This window comes from Canis lupus, chromosome 3 (assembly GCF_003254725.2).
Source record: "Canis lupus dingo isolate Sandy chromosome 3, ASM325472v2, whole genome shotgun sequence".
NCBI lineage: Eukaryota > Metazoa > Chordata > Mammalia > Carnivora > Canidae > Canis > Canis lupus.
In genome coordinates, this window is record NC_064245.1 from 24,032,242 (window position 1) to 24,046,279 (window position 14,038).

The 14,038-nt window shown below is 37.6% G+C and overlaps 1 protein-coding gene across 1 annotated transcript in view; it reads right to left on the reverse strand.

Moving 5' to 3' along the window:
• Nucleotides 1–7,196: 7,196 nt before the first annotated feature.
• The window catches only part of VCAN (versican), a 112,156-nt gene continuing 105,314 nt past the window's right edge, over nucleotides 7,197–14,038 (reverse strand). Inside the window, 2 exon segments of the mRNA XM_049108292.1 lie at nucleotides 7,197–8,728; nucleotides 8,874–9,056. Coding sequence (XP_048964249.1) covers nucleotides 8,601–8,728; nucleotides 8,874–9,056 — 311 coding nt within the window. The 3' untranslated portion in view covers nucleotides 7,197–8,600.

Consider the following 14,038-nt stretch of genomic DNA (forward strand, 5'->3'; position numbering starts at 1 on the left):
AAAGTTTACATTAAAAATACAGCCTTTTGTTGGGATGCCTGGGTGCTCAGTGGTTGAGCGTCTGCCTTTGGCTCAGGGCGTGATCCCGGGGTCCTGGGATCGAGTCCTGCATTGAGGTCCCTGCAAAGAGTCTGCTTCTCTCTCTGCCTGTGTCTCTGCCTCTCTCTGTGTATCTCTCATGAATAAAATCTTTAAATAAAAAAATAAAAATAAAACCTTTTGTAGAAGAAGAAAATGACATCAACTTTTTAATGCAGAACAGCTCAGCTCCTCCTTTTTACCAATTCATTCCAAAGTAGGAGCGTGTCCTGAAACTTGTAGAAATCAAAGACCCACTGGAATGGGTCTTCCAAAAATAAAGGGGAAAAGGTCTTCTCTTAAAAATAAAGGCATGCCTCTATTCAGAGAAACAAAACTGGCCGGCAGCTTTAAAATAATCTCCCTTCCCTACTCTTTTCACTTCCCCCATATATGGCCATAACGCTTCAAAAATATTGGGTTTTTTTCTCAGAGAAAGTTGTTATGCACATGTGTAACTTGACTCCTACTCTTTTCTTCACTCCTAATTCTGTCACAAGCATTGAAAACCAAACCTGCTTGTGATTTCAAGCTGAGGAGTGTCATACTTTATTTTGGAAATTTAAGGCAGAGAACATCACCTCAGGACCAACCAGTTGCCGTGTGGCTATGTTTATGCACAGCTGACGCACAAAAATGGCAGTTGCAACAATTGCATGACTAGTGTTTAGTGGTGGTAAGGAAGGCACTAAAGATACAGCCGCGTAAAAGCCCACAATCAGATGCAGTGGAACAAACCCAAAGGAACCGATGTGTGGTCTTCCAGACCATAAGGTAGCGTGCCCATCCTATGACGGATATGAACTGGGTTACTTCCATGCATCTAACACACTCTGCCAGTCAGGAATCCAGTAGGAAACAGATGGCACAGTCAACTTGGATAAGTTAAAGACAGTTTAATAAAGGAACTATTTATAAAGGTGGGTGGCTCACGGTTTGTAGCGCAGTACTCCAGGGCCGATAGTGGTGAGGTCTTACTACCTCAGTCCTGGTGGGTTGAGAAGATGGAACAGTTGGGAACTAGGAGGCAGAGAGGGCAATGTGGAGATGGGGTCCTATAGAGGCTAATGGCTTTATTGTAGGGACAGAGGCAGCCTATGGCTTCTTCCCAACCCTGTGGGAGGAAACCAAAAGAGAACACACACTGATGTCAGCCTTCTCTTTCCCTGTGATCACCTACCATTGCTCCCCATGGTTGAACCCGATTGTAACAATCTATACAGTGAGTCTCATGGGGCACAAAGGAGAAGACTACAGAGTGTATCTGGAGGGGCAAACCTATCTCCCAGCTAAGTCTAACAGCATTTCTGGTCTTCCATTTCTGCCTTTACACAATTGGTACAAGGGGAGGTTGACTTTTGATCAGAGACTGAACAGGAAGCCACACTGATCTAACAGAAAAAAAAAATTTAATGATTGATTTGCTTAAGATTTTTTAATTAATTCCTCCATTCTTCTTAGGCATGTAACACCTAGATCAGGTTTTGTTTTGTTTTGTTTTTCCCAAAGTGTTTTGCTCTGCATAGATTAGATTTTATTTTGTGGCTCAGAGGTTCCAAAGCATTTTGAGCTGGAGAATGCTGAGCTCTGATCTGCATGTTTGAAAGAACACTCTATAGCATTTAAAAGATTATTTTGAAAGTGATGCATATAGTGATTGCAATACTATATGAGATACTGAGGACAGTTGGGAGAAAGAGAAAGAGATGGATGTAGAAACTTTCAGAGGTAACATTAATAGAATTTCATCCTTGATTGGATATGAGCATTAAATTATGAGTGCAGAGGGACTCTTCAACTCCTGGTTTAAAAAAACAACATGTAGATGGTTAGTGGAAGAGGTGGATACTGATTCAGTTTGGGACATATGGAGGTTCATGTGCCTACAAAATTCAACCAACTGGATACATACATATCACACGAAAGAAAGAGATATGGAAGTTACCATAACATAGGCAGTAGTTAAGGCCATGGTTATGAGTAGAATCAGGTAAAGATGGAGGACAGAACAAAGAGTTGGCCAAGAATGGAGGCTCTGGCAACATTTCGAGAAACCTCTTCCAGTTTTAGCGCCATTGCAAATCTTTCCCATGACTGTAAACCCTGTACAGGACGGAGACTTGGCCCATCTTGTTTATCCCCAATACCTACCACAGTGCCTGGCACATGGTGAAGCGCTCACTTCGGTTTGGCTATTGGGAACTGGAGAGGGTGCTCTGGTTCAGGAACTGGAGTTACTCAAAGATCAATTCACTCCCAGGGATTATCTTCATCTACGCCTCTTTTAGGGCTCCCCACTGAAGGTGAACTTCCTTTTCCTGACTGACTGTTGCTGGGAAGCCACAATATATCTTGTTTTATTTCTCAGTTTTTAAATGTGTCATCAGAATGATTCATTGGCTAACAATGTAGTTTTCAATTCCTGCATTTCATTTCAGACTTTGTTGCAGGTCTATCCTTTAAGAAAAAAGTAGTTTTAATCATTCTGCTTTATTCTTTTTTTTTCTTTTTTCTATAGAGAAAGATGATCTCATTTTTTTCTTGTAAAACCAGAGGTCTACTCAAAGTTTGGATAGTAATCATCACCAGACTGATAGGACACACGCTCATAAACATGGATAGATAAAGTACCAAAAATCTTTAAGTACTTTAAGAATGGTGTATCTTAGAGCAGTGGACACCATACCAGGGTTGCTTACACTGGAAGTAACTCAATACTTCCTAAGAGGTACATGGGCACACAAAGGGAAGCAATTTCCAGAACTTCAATTTTTATCTGGCCTCTTGAAGGTGTCTGTGGTGGAGGCTATTGGTTCTGCTTTTGCATCTTCTTCACCAGTTCTCATAAACTTCAGGATGGATCAGAATCATCTGGAACGCTTGAAAACCCAGGTCACTCTCCTATTACCAAAATTTCTAATTCAGCAGGATAGAGTAGGGGTCTTGCACTTCTTATGAGTTTCAAGGTGGTGCTAAAGGTGTTGTTTCAGGAAACAAACTTTGAGAACCAAAGGCTTCAGACAATTAGCCTTTTCCCACTATATGCAAAACAACCACCACATCAAACACACTTCTAATCCATCCTGAGTCCTAGGATGCATTTCCATGCAAGGTGAAAACAGTGAGCAAATGGAAGGGCAAACAAAATGAATTATTCTGATGATAGTGCACAAATAAAATCATTTTTAAGGCAGGTGTTTGCAAAAAAAGTAAAGACTTCATTAAGATGTCAGCTGAAAGGTAATTGAAAATAACTTTCGATAAAATGCTATGGGATTTTTGACATATAATTCAGAAAGAGGTAAAAAAATTGAGTAGCAATGTATAATAAAACTATGATTTCCATCATTTTCTTGATGGTGAACAAGTTTTCTCAGTGTTTAAATATGTAAAAACAAAATAGGAACAGAACTGATGCTAAGCCATGACACATTGTAGTTTTTAAGTAATATTTACTCGCAGAAATGTGACTTGGGAAAAAGAGTCCTAATCATCTCACTGAGATATAGTTCTCTTTTTTTAAGATTTTATTTATTTGAGAGAGAATGAGAGAGAGCGCGAGAGAGCACGAGAAGGGGGAGGGGCAAAAGAGAGGGAGAGGGAAGAGGAGACTCCCTGCTGAGCAGGGAGCCAGATGCTGCTTGATCCCAGAACTTTGGGATCATGACTTGAGCAGAAGGCAGACCCTGAACTGACTGAGCCACCCAGCAGCCCCTGAGATAGATTTCTAAGAAAATTTTACAATTTGTATAATTACCTTTCAAGTTTTCTAAGAGCGTAATACTGTTTTGATTAATTGTAAATCAGTAAATTACAATGATATTTCAATATGGGAGAAGATTTTAAACTTTTTACACCTTAATGTTCACAAGAAAAATTAATTTCCAACTTTTAAATGTAAATTTTGATGTATGGATGTTTGATAGCTAAATCAATAGAAGATTTTTAGGTAAAAATAAATGTATAATATTTGTAGAAAATTCCAAGGGGGAAATAGAAATAAAAACAAGTCTAAAAGTAAGAAAAGAAAAAGAAAATGGCTGTTAAAAGAGTGTTTTTCTTCAAGCATTTTTTAAAATGTGTAATAGTAGGTATGAAAACACTATGGTATTTTGATTCCACTGAATATATTTAAAAGAGTAATGTTACTTGTTTATTTTAGCATGGCAATATTTAAAATATGTCAAATATAACATCCTTTACAACTGACTTTATGATGAAAGATGTTTTTGTTGACAACTTAAAATGTGATGGGCATAGAAGTTTTTAAATTTTATATTAGAATAAACATTGTCAAAAATCATTTAAGACTTCCTGCTTTAAGGCAGCAAATTTTTAATCTTCAGGAGGGATCATTTGATAGACTCAGACAGAACTCTGTATGAAATTTTAATTAAAACTCAAGCTTTGCTTATTCTGTAAACACCTCAACAAAAACCATTTCTGTTCTTGTTTGGCATTCGCTCTTTCTTGTCCAGCTGGGATCCAAACATACAGAAATGAGTAATAATGGGAAAAGATTATACAATCTTGAGTGACTCACTCAAAGACCTTTATAAACTTTCTATTTAGACTTGTTTTAGAAAAGAATAATTTTCCTGAATTCTGGTTTGTTTAGCAAATGGAAATTGCAGCACCATAAAAAAAAGAAAAAGAAATCCCAAATATCAGTACAAAAACGTTGCTGTTGGGACTTTTTTTCCCCCAAAAACCATTTCACTGCATTTGTAATATTAGGAAACACAAAAAGAAACACATTAAAACACTTCGACATCATTGAGTCTTTAGCCACTTGATAATAACTTCTTTGCCTTTTTCTTAAATATATGTTCTCTCGTAGACTATTTTCTTGGGAGATATTCATGCTTAGGTTATGCCCAAAATGTATTTTGAGCCTTTTTGCAACCTATTACATTTTTTTTTTTTTGTCCATTTCCAAACCCCCTAACTCGGTTTTACATGATATATGACTTCTGGACAATTAGCTCAAAGCTAACCCAGCTCTATTTCCTGTACTGTATTGAAAATTCACTTAAGATCAGCAAAGGTCTACTTGCTATCACATTAAAATGATATATCCCTCCCTATACAATCTCTTACCTCTTTTCCATTTCAGCTACTCTGGAAAGACCACCTGTTCTCAGTAGCCCCCAGTGGGAGGGGCACATCCTTCGTCCTAATATGCAACCTAGCCTTTAGAAACAGAAAACCACCTCTGGCTGACTTGGAGTGCGACAAGCCTCCTTAAAGTCTCACTTTGTCCCAATAATCTGGGTATTGGAGCATCCCACGACTCTCTTATTTGCATCTAGGTTGATAAAAAATTTACTTGATGGGTTTATAAACATCAAATAAGAATGTACATGCACAAGTAATGAAAATTCTTATCTACTCCCTTGAGTAATTTCTATTTAAAGTTCTGGGTAAAAGAAATGACATACTGTGTGGATATATTATATGTACATATACGTTATATGTGCATTGATTGCACATTATAAGGACAAGCTCAGCAAGGGAAAGAATCTCTTCTTCTACACCTAGTCATGACCAACCTCCCATATATTTTTGGCATTCCAAGAAAGAAGCCTCAAAATAATTTTCAATTCACTTTTGTCCTTTCTGATATCATCTTAGAACATGGACCAAATTATCCATAAGTATATTGGATAGAATGGGGTATAAAATAATCCCCATGGGATGCACCCAGTATAAAAACTTTATGTGAGGGATCCCTGGGTGGCGCAGCGGTTTGGCACCTGCCTTTGACCCAGGGCGCGATCCTGGAGACCCGGGATCGAATCCCACGTCGGGCTCCCTGCATGGAGCCTGCTTCTCCCTCTGCCTGTCTCTGCCTCTCTCTCTCTCTCTCTCTCTCTCTGTGTGTGACTATCATACATTTAAAAAAAATTAAAAAATAAAAATAAAAAGTAAAAACTTTATGTGAGCAGAGACCTGTCTCGGTCATTCACTGCTGAATCCCCAGGGCCTAGGACAGTGCCTGACACATAGGAAGTTCTCAACAAATAGCGAGGGGATGAAAAATGAGGGAATGGATGAAAATCTGTGTGGACAGAAACTTGATGTTTTTGACATCTTCTGATCACTTTTTAGATAGAATCTTCTAGCCAGTAAATTAACCTCCTAAATGTATAACAGTTTGAACATAATATTTTGTATTTTTCTTGAGGATATCACGCACGTTCTGGAGATTACCTGCATTCACTACAAACTAATTTTATGACTTTGGATGAAGGACTTGGGTTTTCTACAGCTGATCTCCTAGACAGTAACAGCACCTCCCTCACAGGCCCTGCTGGGAGATGATGCACATAAAGCACTTGGCCTGGTTCATAGGAAACATTCTGTAAATGTGAAGTAGCTCTCTTCCTATTGCGTGTTTTTTTCATGTTTGAGATTAATGCATAACTGTGTAGATAAAAACGCTATCAGAATTACTCTTTCAGTTTTTGCAGGTACCTAGAAAATCACTTCTCTGCCAGCCACAAAATCATTTCATCCAAGCCAGCAGCTTAACTTTGTGATGGAACTAGACCATAAAAATGTTGGTGCACATTAGCATTTCAAGTTGTAAATAACCAGACCAGTCACAGTATAGTAAAAGAAGGATTTTAGGTTTCTTTGGTGAAACAAAAGCAGGTATAAAAAGTTACAAAGGTTTTAGATTTTCATTCACAAAAAAAAAAAAAAAAAAAAAAAAAAAAAATGACAGTCATTCACATTTTACACTATACACGTTATAATATAAATACAGGAACGTATTATGTGCATTGTAATGAAAGAGAAAAATTAAACCCTAATAGAGGTTACCACAGTGTTGTTCTGTGCTATGGAACACCCAAAGGTGGATTATACTTAGTGCAGCAACCAAGGAAACTTGCTCAGAGACACTGAGGATGATGGCAGCTACTTTTGTTCCTTCTAAGCCAAAGGAGGTTTCATGAAAAAGAATCCATGCTGGGTCTGCTCTTTTTGCATTTTATTTGTTGTCTACTATTCTCAAGGTTGCTCTAACTGAAATTAGGGAAAGACTCCTAAATGCCTTCTTTCCATCACAGGTTTTCTCTTTAGACATAAAATTAAGTGGATAATGATTCAAATTCATCTTCAGCAGTCACTTTATTCGAATAAAGGGGAAAAAACACAGTAGGAAGAGATAGGGAGAAATGTCAACACGTACACTCCACCTAACAGGAAGAAATGCCCACACTCTACCTATAACTCCTTGCTTAGAATGGGCAAACACCATTTGCTGGAAGCTATACATTTTCCACTCTTCTCATTATAAACACTGGATGTGTTCTAGCCATCACATTATTTAATCAGGGACAAAATACCTAGATTATAAGGTCCCAAACTGTGTGGGGGAAGCATAAAAGCTAACACTGAAAAACAACTAGCATACTATGTCCATTTTCAGGTTTGGGGGAAAAATAACATCCAATAAATTAAATCAGTATGGCTTACTTCATTTATTTATGTATGCTTCACAGCTGCAGCATTCATACATGAACATTCAAGACTTTATAAAAGATTAAAATGGTTATATATACAAAATTTCTTTCTTTGAATGTGTGTTGTTGTTTTAACAATCCCCCACCCTCCAGAACCCTTAGGTCTATATCCATTTGAAATGTGTTGATCTGCAACCTTGCAAGTTAGTGTTATGAAAGCCATTAAAAAGGAGACCTGGTTGAGTTAATAATTAGCACTTTGACCCCTAAAAAATGCTCCTGGTCCTAGAAAAGTCCTCCATTCAGGCCTTTCTCGTAAGTGAAGGAAAAGGAATGCAGCAAAGAAGAGTTCCACGGTGCGGTCCCTTGCTCCCTTGGGATCCTGTTAGCCAGGCTTCAGCATCACACGGAAGCACACTGCGCCTACGGCTGACCTGGCGCAGTGACCTGCAAGACCGTGTGTGTGTGTGTGTGTGTGTGTGTGTGTGTGTGTGTGTGTATGTGTGTGTGTGTTAGTTGTCCAGGAAAAGCCGTCCTCAGTCTTGCTGACAAAGGGCAAGTGAAACCATTTCCAGCCTAAACAAACTACAAAAAGCAGCCGAACCAATGATTAAAGACCTCTGAGGCTCCATAATCATCATTAAATATGCCCAAACTCAGTGTGAATTTTTATTTTATATACAGGATTAAAATCAACATTAAATCATCTTATTTACATTGCCATTGGGGCTGAAATTGAGCTTTTTAAATAGTACAGTAGGCTGGTATACATTATAAAATGGTCCGCACTGGAGGCAAATAGAAAACTAAAGAAATTAGGTAGGCTGGAAATGGTTACCTCCTGCCCTCATTTTCTTTCATTTTGTTAGCTTTCTTTTTGAATGCCAATACTTTCATTTAAAACGTTTTGGGAGCACAGCAACCCCAAATGACTGGACGGTGGTCCAAAAATCCAAACCAACTGATAATACTTCTCGAGGTGATAGGAAAGGCACAGGAAGTTAGGACTTTGGCTGAAATGATGAAAACACATGTTCGCCATTTTAGGGATCAGCGCCTGGACTCCTGCCACCTTCGGCTCCAACGGTGATCATGTTTTGATGTATTTATTGAATTGTCCTTTGCTGATGAAGAATTTTTAAAGTATTTCTTAGAGTAAGTCCTTTGGTATGCAGACGCTACATGGAAGGAAAGAAAGAAAGAAAGAAAACACAACAATATTACTTGCTCCATACCCTAAACTACCAATACCGTAGCCGTAAAATGAGGGTGTCTAGTAGTTGTTATAGCACGGTTGTCCATTCTTTCTAAAGGACCACTTACGGTTCATGCAGGTAATTTTAGGCATAGCCCATCTTCCATTTCCTAGGCAACGGATAGTTGGAAGGTGGCGTTGAATGAAACCATCTTTGCAGTGATATCTAATCAGGGAGTTGATTTCATAACGAGGTTTCATCTTTCCAAAGGTCTTGGCATTTTCTACAACAGGGGGCTGGCCGCAAGCAACTAAAGAAAAGTAAATTGAGTTATTGCCAAATAATCTAAATATTTCTATTAGTATAAGACTCTTTTTTTCCCCCTCTTTCCCTTTTTCTGCTATCCAACAAAGCACCCTCATCAAAGGTAATCATTTAGAATTAAAGAATTGAAATGCTTCAAGAGAAAAACTAAATACTGAGGCTCTGGGCCTTGTTTGAATCTCAGATCATATCACCTTCTATGTGTTTTACTAAAGAACCACTGGGCTAAATGATCATTTATCCAACTATCCATCTGGAAACGTCATTTTCTGAAAAAATTGCAAATTAAAAAGCATGTGTCTCATGCCAACATGTGGCTTGTTGGTATTGTCTCCATCAGCATCCTAAAGTTTGCATTTACTACCCGCCTTCAACTGGAACAATAATGGATTTGTGACAATTAACTATCACAGTCACCTCTCTGAAAAAACAATCTATAATAACATCATAGTTTTAAAATACAGACCAAATATGGACAACATATGGACTCCTAGTGTAAAGAAAATATTTCTGGTTCCCTTTATGTTTATTTGCTCTGTCTTCTGCCTAGAAATGGGGAAAGTCAGGGCATAGCATTCATGCCTCATTTTTGTAATTAACTCATAAATATCAACTCTTGAAAAGGGTAAATGAAGATAAATCTTGGAGTATATAACCATCATTAAAAACCATTAATTAATCATTAAAAATGATTTCATTCGCAATGAAAAATTCTGAATATCAACAAGCCTAGCAATGCAGAAATAATAAAAAAGAAACAGCAGCAAAAGAAACCTAGCATTTTTGAAATTCAAGAATTGAATTTTCAATTCTTTGAAAATTTGAATCAATGGGAAAATTGATTCAACTGAATTTGTATTAACTTACAGTTTAATTCAACATTAGTATGCTTGTTTCAAATTATATACTTCAAAAATTAGCTTTTATTAAGTGATTATGTTTTGTTAAATATCTAATAAAAATATAATTTTTATTAGGGAAATGTAATTTCCCTAAATGGCATTCCCTTTCCAATAGTTTACTTTGAGGATTCTGATATCACAAAGCCCGCAGAACACGTTATATGCTCTCATGAAATAATGCAAATCTTCAACGGGAGAATGATTACCAGAAACTTTGGTACCAAGATGTTTGGATGTCAACATCCTAATATCAAAAGTTTACAAATATTAAATTTATTTACATATTCAGAAGGCTGTTTACAACTATATTCTTTTGCAATGACAAATGTGGTTTCACTTAAATATTTTGTTCCTCTAATTTATTTCTGCCTGACAAAACAGCTTGGAACCTATTGACCTCATGGCAAAGCTGTCTTTGAAGAAACACAATCCAAGCATATCTTTTAATTCACATACGAGATTCCACTGAGACATAACCAAAAAGTAAATTATAAAATCATGCTATCTATAACTAACAAATTAGAATAATTGTGCGTGTGAATATTTGATCATCAGAAATTCCTATAAGATAAGCTGAAATTTCTATAAAAATATGTCATTTTCAATTAGTGAACCACACTATGTATATGGATCAATGATAACCCCAATCTGAAATATCTGTAGCCTATACTAGTCCAGATACTAGCAAGTATCAGATAGAATGAAACCAAAGAGATATAGAAGGTTAAAAAACCTATCAGTTAGATAATTCGTTTATACTTGATTATGTGCTTTGCCAACAAATTAAAAGTTGTCATTATCAATGTACAGATTTCTTCCAAGCCTATTTATATATGAAGACTTATAATAAAGCTAAAATAATTCAATGAGTGTGGCATTGGAAAGGACAGGCAAATAGACCAGAAATAGACCCACACATATATATGCTTGACACTTGACAGAAGCAACATGGCAAAAATAGTGAGGGAAAGGTAAATTTTTCACTTGGATAGGTGGGTATTAGTTTGGCTAATACTCCAGAGAGTACATGGGAAATCAATTCTAGATAGTTAAAAATATAGAAAATGTAAAAGGCAAAAACTATAAGACATTTACAAAACAATATAGAATATCTTTCTGACCTTAGAGTAGGTAAAGATTTCTTCGGCTACAAAAAGGTTTGAACCATAAAGGAAAAATAAAACAAAGTGAAGAATTCGGTTCATCACTAAATACCGCAGGGTAAAAGTAAAACAATCTATAAACTGGGAGAAGATATTTGCAACATATATAATTGTCAAGGGATTACTAATGAGGATACAAAAAGGATGCCAATTAATCATCATATAAAAGAAAAGCAATCAATTAAAAAAATAAGGAACAGATACGAACAGAAACGTCATAAGGGTTATAAGTGAATGACGTATATGAAATGATAATCAGGGAAAAGCAGCCAAGAAAATGCAAATTAAATCACACAAGATAACATTTTATATCCACTAGATGGCAAAAATCTCAAAGTCCAATAATATGAAATGTTAGAGAAGATGTGGAGTAACAGGAACTCTCTCACATATTGCTGGTGGGAGTGTAAATTGGTACAACTAGTTTGGAAAAAAATAAGCATTTTCTAGTAAATTTGATGGTACATATAGCCTATGAGTCAGCAATGTCACTCCTGGAAAAATCCCCCAGGGAAGCTCACAAAGAATTACTAGGAACAAGTTTAAGAATGTTCTTAGAAACACTGTAAAAAAAAAAAAAAAAAAAAAAAAAAAAAAAAAAAAAAGAAACACTGTAATAGCAAAAACACTCAAGATAACCCAAATGTCTACTGACAGGAGAAGTGGTAAATAAAATATTATATAGTTAGTTATACATAAAATACTGCAAGCAGCAAAATGAAGAAATACAGCTAAATGTATCAATATGGATAAATCTCACAAACAGTGCTGAACAAAAAAAAAGCAAGTCACAAAATGCGTACAGTATGACTTTACCTGAAGTTCAAGAATGTGCAAAACGAAGCAATCTGTTATTTACAATTACAAGCTTGTGTGATAATGTTAAAGAGAAAAGTAAGGGAATTAAGTCATTATGTATGGTTGGAATTGGGAAATAAATAGATGGGATTGTAAGGAACCTGCAGGATGCTCCAAAGATACGTGGCTGGTATTCACTGTGTTCTTAATATATATATATATGCCTCTGAGAACGTTGTTACCAAGAACTACTAGCATCTACTCAAGAACAAGACATGACTGAGAGAATCCTAGAACATGGAAGTGAGGCTGAAGCCCCCCCCTACACCTCAGAGAACAAGACAGACCACATCAGTGGGCTAAGAGTAGGGGTTACACGCTGACCACTTTGCTCCTCGCCCAGGACCCTGCAGCACCGTGTGGAGAGGTCTTCCCTGAGTCCCAGCTTCCCCTGGGAAGACCACCAGCCTCCCCCGGCACCGTGGGATGCTTTGCTGGAGGAGCGCACTGTACTACAGAGATGATGGGGGCATCTTTGGGGCCCAGCTACTGGGGCTCTGACTGTGACTGTGAAGTGGGGAGGGCCTGGCAACAACCAGCACATGGGTCTTGGCAGAGCAGATTCATACCTGCAGTGCCTAAGTCGTAACCCCAGTCGTAACCTCAGGCAGCAGCTTTGCTCACCTGCAGAGCCAAGGCAGAGGCACACTCTGATCAGGAACTTGGCTGCGTACAGATCTGCCTGATTCAGATCCTCGAATGAGGAGTTTTGCCCCCCTCGAGCCTGGTTTGCTCACATCCCGGCAAGGTGCTGAGTCACAGCCCCACCTGCTATGGAGAATCTTCCAGCAACTCTGACCAGTGGGGCTGATGACAACTCCAAAAAACCCAATTAAAAAAAGGGCAAAGGGCCTGAATAGACATTTCTCCAGAGACACATAACAGGCCAAGAGGGACATGAAAAGATGCTCAACATCACTAGTCACTAGGGAAATGCAGATCAAAACCATAATCACCTATCACTCATACCTGTTAGAATGCCTATTATTAAAAAGACAAGAGATAACAGATGCTGGTGAGGATGAGGAGAAAAGGGAACCCCTGCAGGACTGTAAATTGGTACAGCTACTAGGAAAGTTGGAGGAAGTTTGGGGGAATCCTCAAAAAATTAAAATAGAACTGCCATATATCCAGTAATTCTGCTTCTGGGAACATATCCAGAGGTAACAAAAATCCTAACTCAAAAAGATACCCGCACGCCCGTGCTCACTGCAGCACTGCTTACTACAGCCAAGACAGGGAGTCAACCTAAGTGCCCACCAAAGGATGAGTGCATAAATCAGCTGTGCTATATATACACAGGCGTCCGATGGAATATTGCTCAGCCATAAAAAGTGGAATTCCATCATTTGTGACCACACGGATGGGTCTGGAGGGCATTAAGCCATGTGAAGTAGGTCAGAGAAAGAGACATACTGTATGGTTTCCTTTACATGTGGGATCTAAAGCAAATCTAAAAATCTAAATATGTAAAATCTAAAACAAACAAACAAAAAACAGGAAGAGGAGAAAAAAAACCAAACAGACTCACAGAAAAGAAGATCAGACACGTGGTTACCAGTTGGGGGAAGGAGGTGGGGGATTTGTAAGTGGTCAAAGGTACAACAAATTCCAGTTATATGATAAATAAGGACTAAGGACGCAATGTAACATGATGACTGTGGCTAACACTGCTGCATGATGTGCAGGAATAAAATAATAAATCCTAACAGTTCTCATCACAAGGAGAACATTTTTTCCCCTTTCTTCTTTTCTTCTTTCTCTTCTTTTTATCTATGTGAGAAGATGGATGTCAGCCAACCTGCGGTAATCATGTCACAACACATGTAAGTCAAGCCACCACGTGGTATGCCTTAAACTTAATGTCAATTATGTCTCGGTAAAACTGGGAAAAATGTCTTTTACATATACTGTAATCCTCTTTCCAAGTATTTAATTGAAAGAATTGCTTAGGTCTGTCTGGTTGAAGGTGTCTAAGATAATCTGAAAAAAGAAACGAGTCTTTTATAAAAGTCTATAGGCATTTATAAAATTCCCCAGAGTAT